Source organism: Hyla sarda, chromosome 7 (assembly GCF_029499605.1).
Source record: "Hyla sarda isolate aHylSar1 chromosome 7, aHylSar1.hap1, whole genome shotgun sequence".
NCBI lineage: Eukaryota > Metazoa > Chordata > Amphibia > Anura > Hylidae > Hyla > Hyla sarda.
In genome coordinates, this window is record NC_079195.1 from 131,482,932 (window position 1) to 131,498,616 (window position 15,685).

Here is a 15,685-nt window from a genome sequence, read left to right on the forward strand (position 1 = left end):
GTAGATAAATACATATAATATAAATATCAATTACTTATATCAGTAAATCATTGTACTATCTCAGGGTGGCCAGCTGACGGCCATTTTAGGACCCGCACTCATTGTTAGCTGCCATTGCTTTACCAAATGTTTCAGATATAAGGGCAAATGTATGGTATTCCCAGGACAATGCCAGGTATCCTTGACAGTCACACTGAATTCTGGTTAATTGTTAGTCATGGGGTAAGAGAATAAAATAGATCCACATATAGCTATGGCGCCCACTGCGGCCACTAGTTTTTTATTCCCTGAACAGAAAGTAAGTCTATCATTGTCTATATTAAAGGGGTACTCCGGTGGAAAACTTTTTTTGTTTTAAATCAACTGGTGCCAGAAAGTTAAACAGATTTGCAAATGATTTCTATTAAAAAATCTTAATCCTTCCAGGACTTATTAGCTGCTGAATACTACAGAAGAAATTCTTTTCATTTTGGAACACAGAGCTCTCTGCTGAATCACGAGCACAGTGCTCTCTGCTGGCATCTCTGTCCATTTTAAGAACTATCCAGAGTAGGAGAAAATCCTCATAGAAAACATATTCTGCTCTGGACAGTTCCTAAAATGGACAGAAATGTCAGCAGAGAGCACTGTGCTCGTGATGTCAGCAGAGAGCTCTGTGTTCCAAAAAGAAAATAATTTCTTCTGTAGTATTCAGCAGCTAATAAGTCTGGGAAGGATTAAGAATTTTTTATAGATGTAATTTACAAATCTGTTTAACTTTCTGGCACCAGTTGATTTAAAAAAAAAAAAAAAATCCTGTTTTCCACCGGAGTACCCCTTTAACTATATTGACCTGATCCATATACATTGAAATTATTGTGTTATTATTACTTCCGTCAGATAATTATGGAGTTCAATACATTGTTTTATCTTTGTAAGGTAACTATTGAAACTCGAGGCCTGGAATCATTAATGGGAGATGGAGACACAGATGGTGAAGGAGAGGACGCAATGATTGGAATGTCGGCTGTCTTGTTGGGCATACAGTTGCGACCAGTTGTGTTTTTTAATGGGTACATGGATTTAATGGCTAAAGTATTTTCAAGCACCGGAGAACCAAGCACTGTAGTCAGAGGGAACATATTGCTGGCGGATTATCTTCAGGTATTGTCAATTCCAAAAATTAAATTTTAGCAATAGAAGAAAAAACAGAGAAAATAATTATTTTAAGCGGTTGTTCCTGTTTAGAAGAACATGGTTGCTTTCTTACAATAACAGCACCATACCTGTTCTCAGGTTATTGGCAGTATTGCAGCTCAGGCCCTTTCACTTTAATGCGACAATTCATGAATAGGTGTTGGACTGTTTTTAGAAGCCAACAGCCATGTTTTCTTACTCTGCACATTTTCAATAAAAAAGTCTTGATTATACATTTTCTAACATTATCGTCCATATTTATTATTTAGATTCTAAGCCTTGCCTCTAGGGTGCACATGCCAACTTTGTTTTTATTTTATTTAAAGGGGCAGTATACATATCCAAAGTATGTCCCCACCCTAAGATCTCCCCTTGGTGTTTAAGAGGTGTTGTGGTTCTCAGTGTCCATAGAGAAGGTCTTCTATTCCTGATCCAATTTTTCTGTTTATTGACCCATATCTGCCTCCTGGTTTCCATCTCTACTTGATCCATCTATCCTGGACCATCATGTACCATCTAGCCTGTTACCAACCTGGAGTGTTGACTCTGTGCTGTCTGCCTCAAGCTTTTTGTCTGTTACGTACTCCACCTCTGCCTGTTCATAGGGTACTGTATTGTGTTCCCTGTCTTTGACCTGGCCTGCTGACTACACTTACTTGCCTGATGCCATGGTGGCTCGTGTCGGTATCATCTGGTTTGATCAGCTGGCTGCTATCCACACTGGTACCATGCTTGCTAGCAGCTGAAGTGCAGCTTCCGCATCCTGGAGTTGAATGAAGGGTAATGATATAGAGGGTACTTAGACTCCTCTCCTGGGAGTGGCCAAAAGTCTAACTAGTTTGGTAGCACAAGGGGTCCACACCAATTGCCTAATATGTAGCCATTTGCCAGTAACAGCAGCATCAAGAAGAGAATCAAGCAACATTTCCATGTAGATAAAAAAACACAACATGAAACAAAGCTATTGTTGTATCTGTAAAGGTGTGCATCCAAAAACAATAGACCAAACTTATTTGAACAGACACTTGGTCATTTCAAGAAGGAGGTGTTATTAAGAGGGCTCAGTTATACCCACTGGGTTATCCAGAAGCAGTTGGCTACATGCACTTTTTAGTGGCTGTGCCTGGCTACTACAGTTACCAGGCACGGCCACTACACATTGAACTGAGCCAGCCTTACATAGCAGTTGACTGTCGGAACCCCACAAGGGTGATGGCTTATTCTGAGGATAGTCCAACAATCAGTTTTGCAGAGAATATCCCCTTAGGGCATACCTCTAGATTCAGAAAAATTTGATAACTTATAGTGACTAGTCAGAAGTTTTAATGAGTGTTTGTGTTCTGTTACCCACCAATAGCTGAAATGGGTGGCAGAACTGCCCAGTCAAGCTTTCAGCTCCTTCATCCTTAGTTCTGTTTGGCTTATCTCAGAGAGGCAGGTCTCAGAGAAAGTACACGAGTCTGTACATCTTCTTGTCTCTTCTGGCCTATTGCAATGTGTCTCGCCCTGAGTTTTAGTGAATGAGGAGGGTCTCAGGCCGTGGAAACTTCTGACATCTCACAAAGACATGGCAAAACGTTTTAGATTAATAAAAAAGAAAAGAGATTCTGCTCACCCCTCCACGTTGTAGCTCCCCTTTCCAAGACGGCCAGGTGCAAGGGCGTTGCTGCCGTAAGCATGGTAATGGGAATTGAAGAAATCCTTTTTGCCAAAGAAGAAACCAGCACTGCAGTCCGTGCATGTAAAATAGTTATAAAACTTCAGGCTTTATTGAATCCTGAATCATTGAATTGGATGCCCTTTGTCAAGGCATAACAAAAAGAATATTTAGCCCAAATAAATAGATACTTCTCATATTTCCAATGGTCACCTGACTTCCTGTGGCCAAGTATTAACCCTGTCCTCGGTAAAGAACATTGAGGGAATTTGTGAGAAAGGCATTGTGAGACATGGAAAAATATTTTCTCAAAGGCATATCAGCAGCAAAAAACTAAAAATAGAGAGAAGTTGCAAAACTAAGCAAAAACATGTATATAATACTAACGATATATACTTAGTTCTGCTTGGCTTTTCTCAGAGAGGCAGGGCTAGAGGCATACAGGCTCAAAGAAAGTACACGAGTCTGTACATCTTCTTGTCTCTTCTGGCATATTGCAATGCATCTCACAATTAGTTTTAGTGAATGGTGAGGGTCTCAGCTCGAGGAAACTTATGACATCTCCCAAAGACATGGCAACATTTTTCAGAAACAATGGGTTAGGCTAGAATTCCACTGAGGTTTTTCATGCAAAAAGCCGATAAAAACGCCCATTTTGCCGCATAGCGTTTTTTTCTGTGAAAAAATGCTCCGGCCAGATGTTAGCTGCAAGTCAATAGTGAACTGCAAAGTGCCAGATTTTCATTTTGGTGTTTTTTTTTTTTTTTTTATCCTTTTGGTGCTTTTCAGCTCTTTTGGGCTCAGAGGCTGGTTTTCAAAAACGTCCTCAAATTCTGAGTATGGCGTTTTTTTGGGGAAAATCTGGAAAATATTGGTGTTTTTCTATGGGAGTGAAAAAATGCCATGTGGGTTTTAACTTTGGCGTTTTTGTAGGTGGTTTTTATTCTTTTTTTGGACTTTAGCAATCAAAAAAGTGATTGAGATACCTTTTTTTGTTAAATTTCTTAGGGTACCATTAAAAAAAAATGAAAAAGATACAGTAGTGATGGAAAAATTTGTATGTAACAAAATTTATATTTTTTAGAACAACATTTTTATAAATTTTTAAAAAGGGATCAATTTATGCGGGCGGGCAGAGAACTAAAAATCTAGCCAGCAATATAAAAAATGTAGAAAGGGGCCATTTAATTATAAAAATGATATATTTTTTTTATAATGAATTTTGTTAAACTTTTTGTTAGTAATGTATTTTAATTATGTATTTAATAAAATGTGTCTTTTAACTTTTTTTTTGAGATTTTTTTTAGCTAGTACTACTACTTCCAACATGGAACAGACTGTACTTATAGACAGATCGCAGCGAGTGTAACTTCTGACACCCACTGCGATCCTCTGGTATAAGCTATAGAAGCGGTGGCAGCTGCACTTGTCTGGTCCCCTGCACGGCACTATACTCTGCTGTGATGTGAATTTCTCTTCACGTTACAGATACATATTTCCCGTTGAGAGCTCTGATTGGCCAGATAGTGTCGGCCAATCACAGCTCTCAGCAGCATATATACGAATCTGTGATGTGAAGATAACTTCACATCACAGCAGAGTATAGTGCCAGGCAGGGGACCAGACAAGTGTGGCTGCCACCCATTTCTATAGCTCATACCAGAGGATCGCTGCAGGTGTCAGGGCATGCTGTCTAGGCATGCTGCAAATTGTAGTTTTGCAACAATTGGAGGCTCCCTGTTTGGGAAGACATTGCAATATGGGCGCTCTCCCCTGCGGAGAGTGCCAAAAATGTCCTAACCAATTTTTTGTGTTTTTTTTTCCTTCTCATTTCAGATATGTGTATGCAGAGTATTATGGCAGATTCGGAGGACTACTGCGGATGAACTGGATTTTTTTTCTTTTAATAAAATGGCTAACAAGGGCTGTGGGGGAGTGTTTATTAAAATAAAATAATTTTTCCAATGTGTCGTATTTTTTTTTATTGAATTTTCAGGCTTAGTAGTGGAAGCCATCTTATTGGCGGAATCCATTACTAAGCTGGGGCTTAGCGTCAGCACCAAAAACAGCTAGCGCTAACCCGCAATTATTACTCCGGTACCCACCGCCACAGGGGTGCTGGGAAAAGCCGGTACTAACCGGCCCGGAGCATCAAAATGGCTCTCCTGGGCATAGGCGGTAACAGTCTGGCATTATTTAGGCTGGGGAGCGCCAGGAACAATGGTCCTAGCCCACTCTGGTAACATCAGGCTGTTGCTGCTTGGTTGGTATCTGGCTGTGAATTAAAAAAAATACGGGGAAGCCTATGAGTTTTTTTTCATAAATAAATTTAAAAAAACGCATAGGGTTCCCCTTATTTTTTATTTACAGCCAGATTCCAACCAAGCAGCAACAGCCTAATTTTTCCAGGGTGAACGAGGACCATTGTTACTGGCCCTCCACAGCCTAAATAATGCCAGACTGTTACTACCTAGGCACAGGAGCACCATTTTTGATGCTCCGGTCTTGTTGTTGGTACCGGCTCTTCCTGGCACCCCTGTGGCGACGGGTACCGGGGTAGTAATTGGGGGTTAGCGCTAGCTGTTTTTGGGGCTAAAGCTAAGCCCCAGCTTAGTAATGGATTCCAACAAAAAGACCGGCTTCCACTACTAAGCCTGAAAATTCAATTTAAAGAAAAACACGACATATTGGAAAAATTATTTTATTTTAAAAATCTCTCCCCCACAATCCTTGGTTAGCCATTTTATTAAAAGAAAAAAAATCCAGTTAATCCACAGTAGTCCTCCGAATCCACCACAATCCTGAACAGAACAATGTGAACAGAACCTCACACCCTTAGCAGCCTGGCTCCCGTCAGTAGCTCCGCCCCTAATGACATCATCACTAGTGGGTGGAACTACATGGACCCGGCGGGGACAGGGAGCGAGGGAGGTAAGCGGACTTCGTCTTCTGTATGCACTATATACAGCTATCTATAGATATCTGTATATTCTGTATACACCCAAAGGGGCTATAGGAGCAGGGAGTCCTGTCAGTCTGGTGACAGGATTCCCGGCTCCTGTATAGTATACACAGGTACACTATGCACCCCTGTATACTATGCGGCCGGGGGAGGTGAATAGTGATGCTATACATCACTCCTCATCTCCTTACACTCTGTTGACTGGGTGCTCAGCATTTGACCCACAGAGTGGTACCTGAAGACAGTGAAAAAGCTGCCTCAGGGTACAAATTTGGCTGTTTTCACACACCAGGAAAAATGCCAGAAAAAAACACCAGAAAAACTGCCAAAATGCAGGAAAAACCTGTGGCAGTTTTTCTGATAGTTTTTTCTGGCATTTTTGTTGGGGGGGAAAAAACCTCAGTGGAATCCTAGCCTTAATGTTATATTATCTATATTTCAAATAAATTCATGCAGGGATAGTTTTATAATACATCATGATTTAATTGCTCCAGGTAGTAAACCTTCAATTAGGATTTTTTGTCTCTTTCTTTCAGTGGTTACCATTGCAGTCTGGGCTTCAGGCGACTGTCCAGTATCAGGGTGCGCTTGGACTAGATATCTCATCCAAAATTGATATCAGCATTTGGGAGCAGCATTCAAAAACCAACATCAATACCAAGTAAGATTTATATTTGTTTATATTTTACTATACACTTTCATCAGTTAAAGGGGTACTCCGGCGCTTAGACATCTTTGGATAGGGGATAAGATGCTTGATCGTGGGGGTCCCGTCGCTGGGGACCCCCGTGATCTTGCATGCAGCACCCCAGTTAAAATCAGTCCCCGGAGCATGTTCGCTCCGGGTCTGATTACCGGCGACCACGGGGCTGTTGGCGTGTGACGTCACACCTCCGCCCCCGTGTGATGTCATGCTCCGCCCCTCAATGCAAGGCTATGGGAGGGGGCGTGAAAGCTGCCACACCCCCTCCCATAGGCATGCATTGAGGAGGGCGGAGCATGACGTCACACAGGGCGGAGCCTTGATGTCACAACGCTCCGGCCCCGTGATCGACAGTAATCAGACCCGGAGCGAACATGCTCCGGGGATTGATTTTAAACGGGGTGCGGCGGGACCCCCACGATAAGACATCTTATCCCCTATCCTTTGGATAGGGGATAAGATGTCTAAGCACCGGAGTACCCCTTTAAAGCAATAATGCAATACATATGCATGCTCAGCTCAGCTAAGTGTGCTTATGTTTTTTTTTTTATAGAATAAGGAGTGGTAATTCCCTCAGAACAAAAGGAAAGAGCAGATGAAATCAAAGCTGCCTGATCCTTATTTACTCTGATGACTGCTCTCAGAGTTGAGAGGCTTCCATACACATTAGGCTGCATTCACACCACGTTTTTGCAATACAGTTCCCGTATACTTTTTCAATTTGAAAACCGTATGGAACCGTATTGAAAATTGTATGCATTGACTCTCCATTGAAAACTGTATGCCAAATGATGCATCCGGTTGCATCTGTTTTGCGTCTTGTACGATTTTGTCTGTTTTTTTCCTGTACCCAAAACCGTAGCCTACCGTCCGTGGTCCGTGTAAGTTTTTTTTTTTTTTTTTAACATGGGAGTCAATGGGAACCGTAGAGAACCGTATGTGCGTACGGTTCTATCCGGTTTGCACCATACAGTTTTTGATTTTCAAACAGTTTTATTCTTGGAATTTCAATCAAACAAGTGAAACTTTATTCATAATGGAGTGAAAAGTAAAAAATGTATATTTTTTTTCTTAAAAAATGGATGCAATCGGACATCTTTAGTTTTAACCGTATACGGGTTAAAATTTGTACACACGTTTTGATACAGTTTAGTACAATTTTGGGGAATCCAATTTTCATTTAAAAAAAACTTATACGGGAACTGTATTGCAAAAACGTGGTGTGAATGCAGTCTAAGATGGTTGACTGGTGTCGGCTAAATTGGTCGGTGTGACCAGCATTTATCTAAGGTATATATCCAGCCTAATCTTCAAACAAAATAATTATCCAAATCCTTTTTAAAATTCTTTGGAAAAACACATTTTATTGTTATAATGATGGCTACATGGGTTTAAAGGGGTACTCTGGCCCTAGCATCTTATCCCCTATCCAAATGATGGCCGCCACGCCCCCTCCCATAGACTTGTATTGAGGGGGCAGACTGCGACGTCATGAGGGGGCGGATCCGTGATGTAACGATGATGCGGCCCCTGTATCGACGGTCATTACGCACAGAGCGAGTGTGCTCTGTGCAGTAATGATAGAGGGGTGCCGCAGCGGAGATCCCTGGGGTCCCCAGCAGCGGGACCCCGGCGATCTGACATCTTATCCCCTATCCTTTGGATAGGGGATAAGATGCTAGGGGCGGAGTACCCATTTAATAACAGCCAAAGTAGGCATTGCTGCTACTATTTGACCCAGAGACTTGGACGATGGGGAATTTACTTGAGGAAATCTTGTTCCTTTTTGTTGAGAAAAAGCTGTCGACTTTCTTCTTTTGTAGCTAAAAAAGTAGAGGAACGCGGCAAAAACCTATTTCAATATAGATAAAATACAATAAGCTGAGTCAATGCCACAGAAGGAAAAGTTGAGCTATTACTCTGATTGTAATAGTATGTGGCTGTATACATTTTTATATATGTCCCTTGATGACTATGTTGGGTGACAGCTATCATGGAGAAACGGTGGTTGTTGTAATTCTGTATACGTGGGAGAATTGGTTAGGATATTTTTAAGTTAGGTACAGTATTCTATTTCTTTTTCCACAAGAGGGCACCATTGCTGCATCCATGGAGCTTTTACCTTTCCGCTCGGCACTGAATTGATGGGCGCTGTAAATTAACATGCTGTTTTCGATGATCTTTGTGAAATTTAAACTTGAAAGTGAACCCATTAACTCACCAGTCTCTGCGTGATGTTTTATCTTATTAAATAATGTGTCACATCTTTGTAATATATATATCATTGCAAAGAGCAGGGGTAGGATAATGTTGACAGGCTAAGAGAAACTAAAGATGAGTGCTTGGACCTGACCTGAATTTGCCAGGACCCCATTCTAGCTGAGATAATCTATGCATGCATACTCCTACGTATATGTGATGAGGATGAGGGGAAGATTTGCACAAAAGACCCTTTTTAATAGCCTTGAATGTGATAAATGAGATTAAAAACAAGTCTGCTTTCTTACAGAAACAACTGTAACAGGGTTTTTTTATCTTGTATTGTAGCTGTGGTCTAGTAAAGGGAATAAGCCTGAGCTGAAATACCACTTTGAAGGGGTACTCCACTGTCCCAGCGTTCGGAACATTTTGTTCCAAACGCTGGGTACAGGGTGCAGGGGTTGTGACGTCACTGCCATGCCCCTCGTGATGTCATGCCACACCCCCTCAATGCAAGTCTATGGGAGGGGGGATGGTGGCTACCACGCCCCCTCCCATAGACTTGCATTGAGGGGGCTTGGCCGTGATGTCATGACCCCTGCAGCCCGCGCCCAGCGTTCTGAACAAAATGTTCAGAATACTGGGGCAGTGGAGTACCCCTTTAAACTTTTTGATTGGTGTGAAATTGCTTTTCAAAAGAAAACAGCATGTTTTTCTAATGCTTGGAGTGTGTGTCATCACTCTCTACGGAGAACTCCTATGCATTCCATTGGGACGAGTGCTGTATAGTGCATCTTTTGCTCTCCCATAGACAGTGCATAGAGCGGGTGCTGAAACACCACTTCATGCCAAGGGATAAAATGGGCCCTGTCTTGATGATTGTGGAGGCCCCCACAGGTTGCTACCATAGAAATCTGTGAGCTCAGTACTACCATATGACCTTGTTTTTTCACCAGGATTTCAAGTGAAGAAAGAAGACTGTTTCCGATCGGTGCTCCCTGTGGTGTCCGGACTACAGATTATATCATTACGGAACCAGCAGGATTTCTTTTATAAAAAAAAAAAAAGTTCATAAATCATAAAAAGCAATTCTTCTGGCTCCATGACGATCCAATCAATAGTCTGGACACTGCAGGGAGTGCCCATCAGAAGTATCTTTATTCACTTTGAACTCTGATGTCCTGCACTACCCTGTTCCGTGCTGTGGTTGAAGCTGGCTACCCCTGTACCTCCTGATCATTCATTGATCTCCAATCGCTACATGGTGTTGCGCCCTCAGCATGCCACATCCAGGTGAACACATTACTGTCACGATGCCGGCTGGCAGGTAGTGGATCCTCTGTGCCAGAGAGGGATTGGCGTGGACCGTGCTAGTGGACCGGTTCTAAGCCACTACTGGTTTTCACCAGAGCCCGCCGCAAAGCGGGTTGGTCTTGCTGCGGCGGTAGTGACCAGGTCGTATCCACTAGCAACGGCTCACCTCTCTGGCTGCTGAAGATAGGCGCGGTACAAGGGAGTAGGCAGAAGCAAGGTCGGACGTAGCAGAAGGTCGGGGCAGGCAGCAAGGATCGTAGTCAGGGGCAACGGCAGAAGGTCTGGAAACACAGGCAAGGAACACACAAGGAACGCTTTCACTGGCACTAAGGCAACAAGATCCGGCAAGGGAGTGCAAGGGAAGTGAGGTAATATAGGGAAGTGCACAGGTGATTACCCTAATTGGAACCACTGCGCCAATCAGCGGCGCAGTGGCCCTTTAAATCGCAGAGACCCGGCGCGCGCGCGCCCTAGGGAGCGGGGCCGCGCACGCCGGGACAGAACAGACGGGGAGCGAGTCAGGTAGGGGAGCCGGGGTGCGCATCGCGAGCGGGCGCTACCCGCATCGCGAATCGCATCCCGGCTGGCAGCGGGATCGCAGCGCCCCGGGTCAGAGGACGTGACCGGAGCGCTGCAGCGGAGAGAGTGAAGTGAGCGCTCCGGGGAGGAGCGGGGACCCGGAGCGCTCGGCGTAACAGTACCCCCCCCCTTGGGTCTCCCCCTCTTCTTGGAGCCTGAGAACCTGAGGAGCAGACTTTTGTCAAGGATGTTGTCCTCAGGTTCCCAGGATCTCTCTTCAGGACCACAACCCTCCCAGTCTACTAAAAAAATTTTTTTCCCTCTGACCTTTTTGGCAGCCAAAATTTCCTTGACCGAGAAGACGTCCGAGGAGCCGGAAACAGGAGTGGGAGGAACAGATTTGGGAGAAAAACGGTTGAGGATGAGTGGTTTGAGAAGAGAGACGTGAAAGGCATTAGGGATACGAAGAGAAGGAGGAAGAAGAAGTTTATAAGAGACAGGATTAATTTGACACAAAATTTTGAAAGGACCAAGATAGCGTGGTCCCAACTTGTAGCTAGGGACACGGAAGCGGACATATTTAGCGGAGAGCCATACCTTGTCTCCAGGGGAAAAAACGGGGGGAGCTCTTCTTTTCTTATCCGCGAACCTCTTCATGCGTGAAGAAGCCTGTAAGAGAGAATTTTGGGTCTCTCTCCATATAATGGAAAGGTCACGAGAAATTTCATCCACAGCGGGCAGACCAGAGGGCAAGGGGGTAGGGAGGGGGGGAAGAGGGTGACGGCCGTACACCACGAAAAATGGGGATTTGGAGGAAGATTCAGAGACCCTGAAGTTATACGAGAATTCGGCCCATGGAAGGAGATCTGCCCAGTCATCCTGGCGGGAGGAAACAAAATGTCGCAAATAATCACCCAAGATCTGGTTAATTCTTTCTACTTGTCCATTGGACTGGGGATGATATGCAGAGGAAAAATTTAATTTAATCTTGAGTTGTTTACAGAGAGCCCTCCAGAATTTAGACACGAATTGGACACCTCTATCCGAGACAATCTGCGTAGGCAACCCGTGAAGACGAAAAATGTGTACAAAAAATTGTTTAGCCAACTGAGGCGCAGAAGGAAGACCAGGAAGAGGGATGAAATGTGCCATTTTGGAGAATCGATCAACGACCACCCAAATAACAGTGTTGCCACGGGAAGGGGGTAAATCAGTAATAAAATCCATACCAATCAGAGACCAAGGCTGTTCGGGGACAGGCAGAGGATGAAGAAAACCAGCGGGCTTCTGGCGAGGAGTCTTATCCCGGGCACAGATAGTGCAGGCTCGCACAAAGTCCCCAACATCCGTCTCCAGAGTCGGCCACCAATAGAAGCGGGAGATGAGTTGCACAGATTTCTTGATGCCCGCATGACCTGCGAGATGGGAGGAGTGACCCCATTTGAGGATTCCGAGGCGTTGGCGTGGAGAAACAAAGGTCTTTCCTGGAGGAGTCTGCCTGATGGAGGCAGGAGAAGTAGAGATCAGGCAGTCAGGTGGAATGATGTGTTGCGGAGGGAGATCAACTTCTGAGGCATCCGAGGAACGAGAGAGAGCATCGGCCCTAATGTTCTTATCGGCAGGACGAAAGTGAATCTCAAAATTAAATCGGGCAAAGAACAGAGACCACCGGGCCTGGCGAGGATTCAGCCGTTGGGCAGACTGGAGGTAGGAGAGGTTCTTGTGGTCGGTGTAGATAATAACAGGAAATCTTGATCCCTCCAGCAGATGCCTCCATTCCTCAAGTGCTAACTTAATGGCTAGAAGCTCTCGATCCCCGATGGAGTAGTTCCTCTCCGCTGGAGAGAAGGTCCTAGAGAAAAAACCACAAGTGACAGCATGCCCGGAAGAATTTTTTTGTAGAAGAACAGCTCCAGCTCCCACTGAGGAGGCATCAACCTCCAATAGGAAGGGTTTGGAAGGGTCAGGTCTGGAGAGCACGGGAGCCGAAGAAAAGGCAGACTTGAGTCGTTTAAAGGCGTCTTCTGCTTGAGGAGGCCAGGACTTGGGATCAGCATTTTTTTTGGTTAAAGCCACGATAGGAGCCACAATGGTAGAAAAATGTGGAATAAATTGCCTGTAATAATTGGCGAACCCCAAAAAGCGTTGGATAGCACGGAGTCCGGAGGGGCGTGGCCAATCTAAGACGGCAGAGAGTTTGTCTGGATCCATCTGTAGTCCCTGGCCAGAGACCAAATATCCTAGAAAAGGAAGAGATTGGCATTCAAACAGACATTTCTCAATTTTGGCATAGAGTTGGTTGTCACGAAGTCTCTGAAGAACCATACGGACATGCTGGCGGTGTTCTTCTAGATTGGCAGAAAAAATTAGGATATCGTCCAGATATACAACAACACAGGAGTATAACAGATCACGAAAAATTTCATTGACAAAGTCTTGGAAGACGGCAGGGGCGTTGCACAGGCCAAAGGGCATGACCAGATACTCAAAGTGTCCATCTCTGGTGTTAAATGCCGTTTTCCACTCGTCCCCCTCTCTGATGCGGATGAGGTTATAGGCGCCTCTTAAGTCCAATTTAGTGAAGATGTGGGCACCTTGGAGGCGATCAAAGAGTTCAGAGATGAGGGGTAAGGGGTAGCGGTTCTTAACCGTGATTTTATTAAGACCGCGGTAGTCAATGCAAGGACGTAGGGAGCCATCTTTTTTGGACACAAAGAAAAATCCGGCTCCGGCAGGAGAGGAGGATTTACGGATAAAGCCCTTTTTTAGATTCTCCTGGACGTATTCGGACATGGCAAGAGTCTCTGGGGCAGAGAGAGGATAAATTCTGCCCCGGGGTGGAGTAGTGCCCGGGAGGAGGTCGATAGGGCAATCATAAGGCCTGTGAGGAGGTAGAGTCTCAGCTTGTTTTTTGCAGAAAACATCCGCGAAGTCCATATAGGCCTTAGGGAGACCGGTTACAGGAGGAACCACAGAGTTACGGCAAGGGTTACTGGGAACCGGTTTTAGACAGTTCTTGGAACAAGAGGACCCCCAACTCTTGATCTCCCCAGTGGACCAATCCAGGGTTGGGGAATGAAGTTGAAGCCAGGGAAGTCCAAGGAGAATTTCTGAGGTGCAATTGGGGAGGACCAAAAGTTCAATCCTCTCATGATGAGATCCGATGCTCATAAGAAGGGGCTCCGTGCGGAAACGTATGGTACAGTCCAATCTTTCATTATTTACACAATTGATGTAGAGGGGTCTGGCGAGACTGGTCACCGGGATGTTGAACCTGTTGACGAGAGAGGCCAAAATAAAATTTCCTGCAGATCCAGAGTCCAAGAAGGCCACAGCAGGGAAGGAGAAGGCAGAGGCAGACATCCGCACAGGCACTGTAAGACGTGGAGAAGCAGAGTAGACATCAAGGACTGTCTCACCTTTGTGCGGAGTCAGCGTACGTCTTTCCAGGCGGGGAGGACGGATAGGACAATCCCTCAGGAAGTGTTCGGTACTAGCACAGTACAGGCAGAGGTTCTCCATACGGCGTCGTGTCCTCTCTTGAGGTGTCAGGCGAGACCGGTCGACCTGCATAGCCTCCACGGCGGAAGGCACAAGAACAGATTGCAGGGGACCAGAGGAGAGAGGAGCCGAGGAGGAGAAACGCCTCGTGCGAACAGAGTCCATATCTTGGCGGAGTTCCTGACGCCTTTCGGAAAAACGCATGTCAATGCGAGTGGCTAGGTGAATAAGTTCATGTAGATTAGCAGGAATTTCTCGTGCGGCCAGAACATCTTTAATGTTGCTGGATAGGCCTTTTTTGAAGGTCGCGCAGAGGGCCTCATTATTCCAGGACAATTCTGAAGCAAGTGTACGGAACTGTACGGCATACTCGCCAACGGAAGAATTACCCTGGACCAGGTTCAACAGGGCAGTCTCAGCAGAAGAGGCTCGGGCAGGTTCCTCAAAGACACTTCGGATTTCCGAGAAGAAGGAGTGTACAGAGGCAGTGACGGGGTCATTGCGGTCCCAGAGCGGTGTGGCCCATGACAGGGCTTTTCCGGACAGAAGGCTGACTACGAAAGCCACCTTAGACCTTTCAGTGGGAAACAGGTCCGACATCATCTCCAGATGCAGGGAACATTGGGAAAGAAAGCCACGGCAAAACTTAGAGTCCCCATCAAATTTATCCGGCAAGGATAAGCGTATCCCAGGAGCGGCCACTCGCTGCGGAGGAGGTGCAGGAGCTGGCGGAGGAGATGACTGCTGAAGCTGTGGTAGTAACTGTTGTAGCATAACGGTCAGTTGAGACAGCTGTTGGCCTTGTTGCGCTATCTGTTGTGACTGCTGGGCGACCACCGTGGTGAGGTCAGCGACAACTGGCAGAGGAACTTCAGCGGGATCCATGGCCGGATCTACTGTCACGATGCCGGCTGGCAGGTAGTGGATCCTCTGTGCCAGAGAGGGATTGGCGTGGACCGTGCTAGTGGACCGGTTCTAAGCCACTACTGGTTTTCACCAGAGCCCGCCGCAAAGCGGGTTGGTCTTGCTGCGGCGGTAGTGACCAGGTCGTATCCACTAGCAACGGCTCACCTCTCTGGCTGCTGAAGATAGGCGCGGTACAAGGGAGTAGGCAGAAGCAAGGTCGGACGTAGCAGAAGGTCGGGGCAGGCAGCAAGGATCGTAGTCAGGGGCAACGGCAGAAGGTCTGGAAACACAGGCAAGGAACACACAAGGAACGCTTTCACTGGCACTAAGGCAACAAGATCCGGCAAGGGAGTGCAAGGGAAGTGAGGTAATATAGGGAAGTGCACAGGTGATTACCCTAATTGGAACCACTGCGCCAATCAGCGGCGCAGTGGCCCTTTAAATCGCAGAGACCCGGCGCGCGCGCGCCCTAGGGAGCGGGGCCGCGCGCGCCGGGACAGAACAGACGGGGAGCGAGTCAGGTAGGGGAGCCGGGGTGCGCATCGCGAGCGGGCGCTACCCGCATCGCGAATCGCATCCCGGCTGGCAGCGGGATCGCAGCGCCCCGGGTCAGAGGACGTGACCGGAGCGCTGCAGCGGAGAGAGTGAAGTGAGCGCTCCGGGGAGGAGCGGGGACCCGGAGCGCTCGGCGTAACAATTACCTTCTCCTTGTGTAATCATGAGACGTATACTAAGTTTAGGGCACTCA

At 46.1% G+C, this 15,685-nt stretch overlaps 1 protein-coding gene across 3 annotated transcripts in view; it reads left to right on the plus strand.

Annotated features, from left to right (window-relative positions):
• The window catches only part of LOC130282480 (microsomal triglyceride transfer protein large subunit-like), a 170,503-nt gene that overhangs the window by 137,833 nt on the left and 16,985 nt on the right, over nucleotides 1–15,685 (plus strand). For all 3 annotated transcript variants that reach the window (XM_056530743.1, XM_056530745.1, XM_056530744.1), the window contains 2 exons: nucleotides 919–1,143; nucleotides 6,332–6,456. In XM_056530743.1, the coding sequence (XP_056386718.1) occupies nucleotides 919–1,143; nucleotides 6,332–6,456 (350 nt within the window). The remainder of the gene's footprint in view (nucleotides 1–918; nucleotides 1,144–6,331; nucleotides 6,457–15,685) is intronic.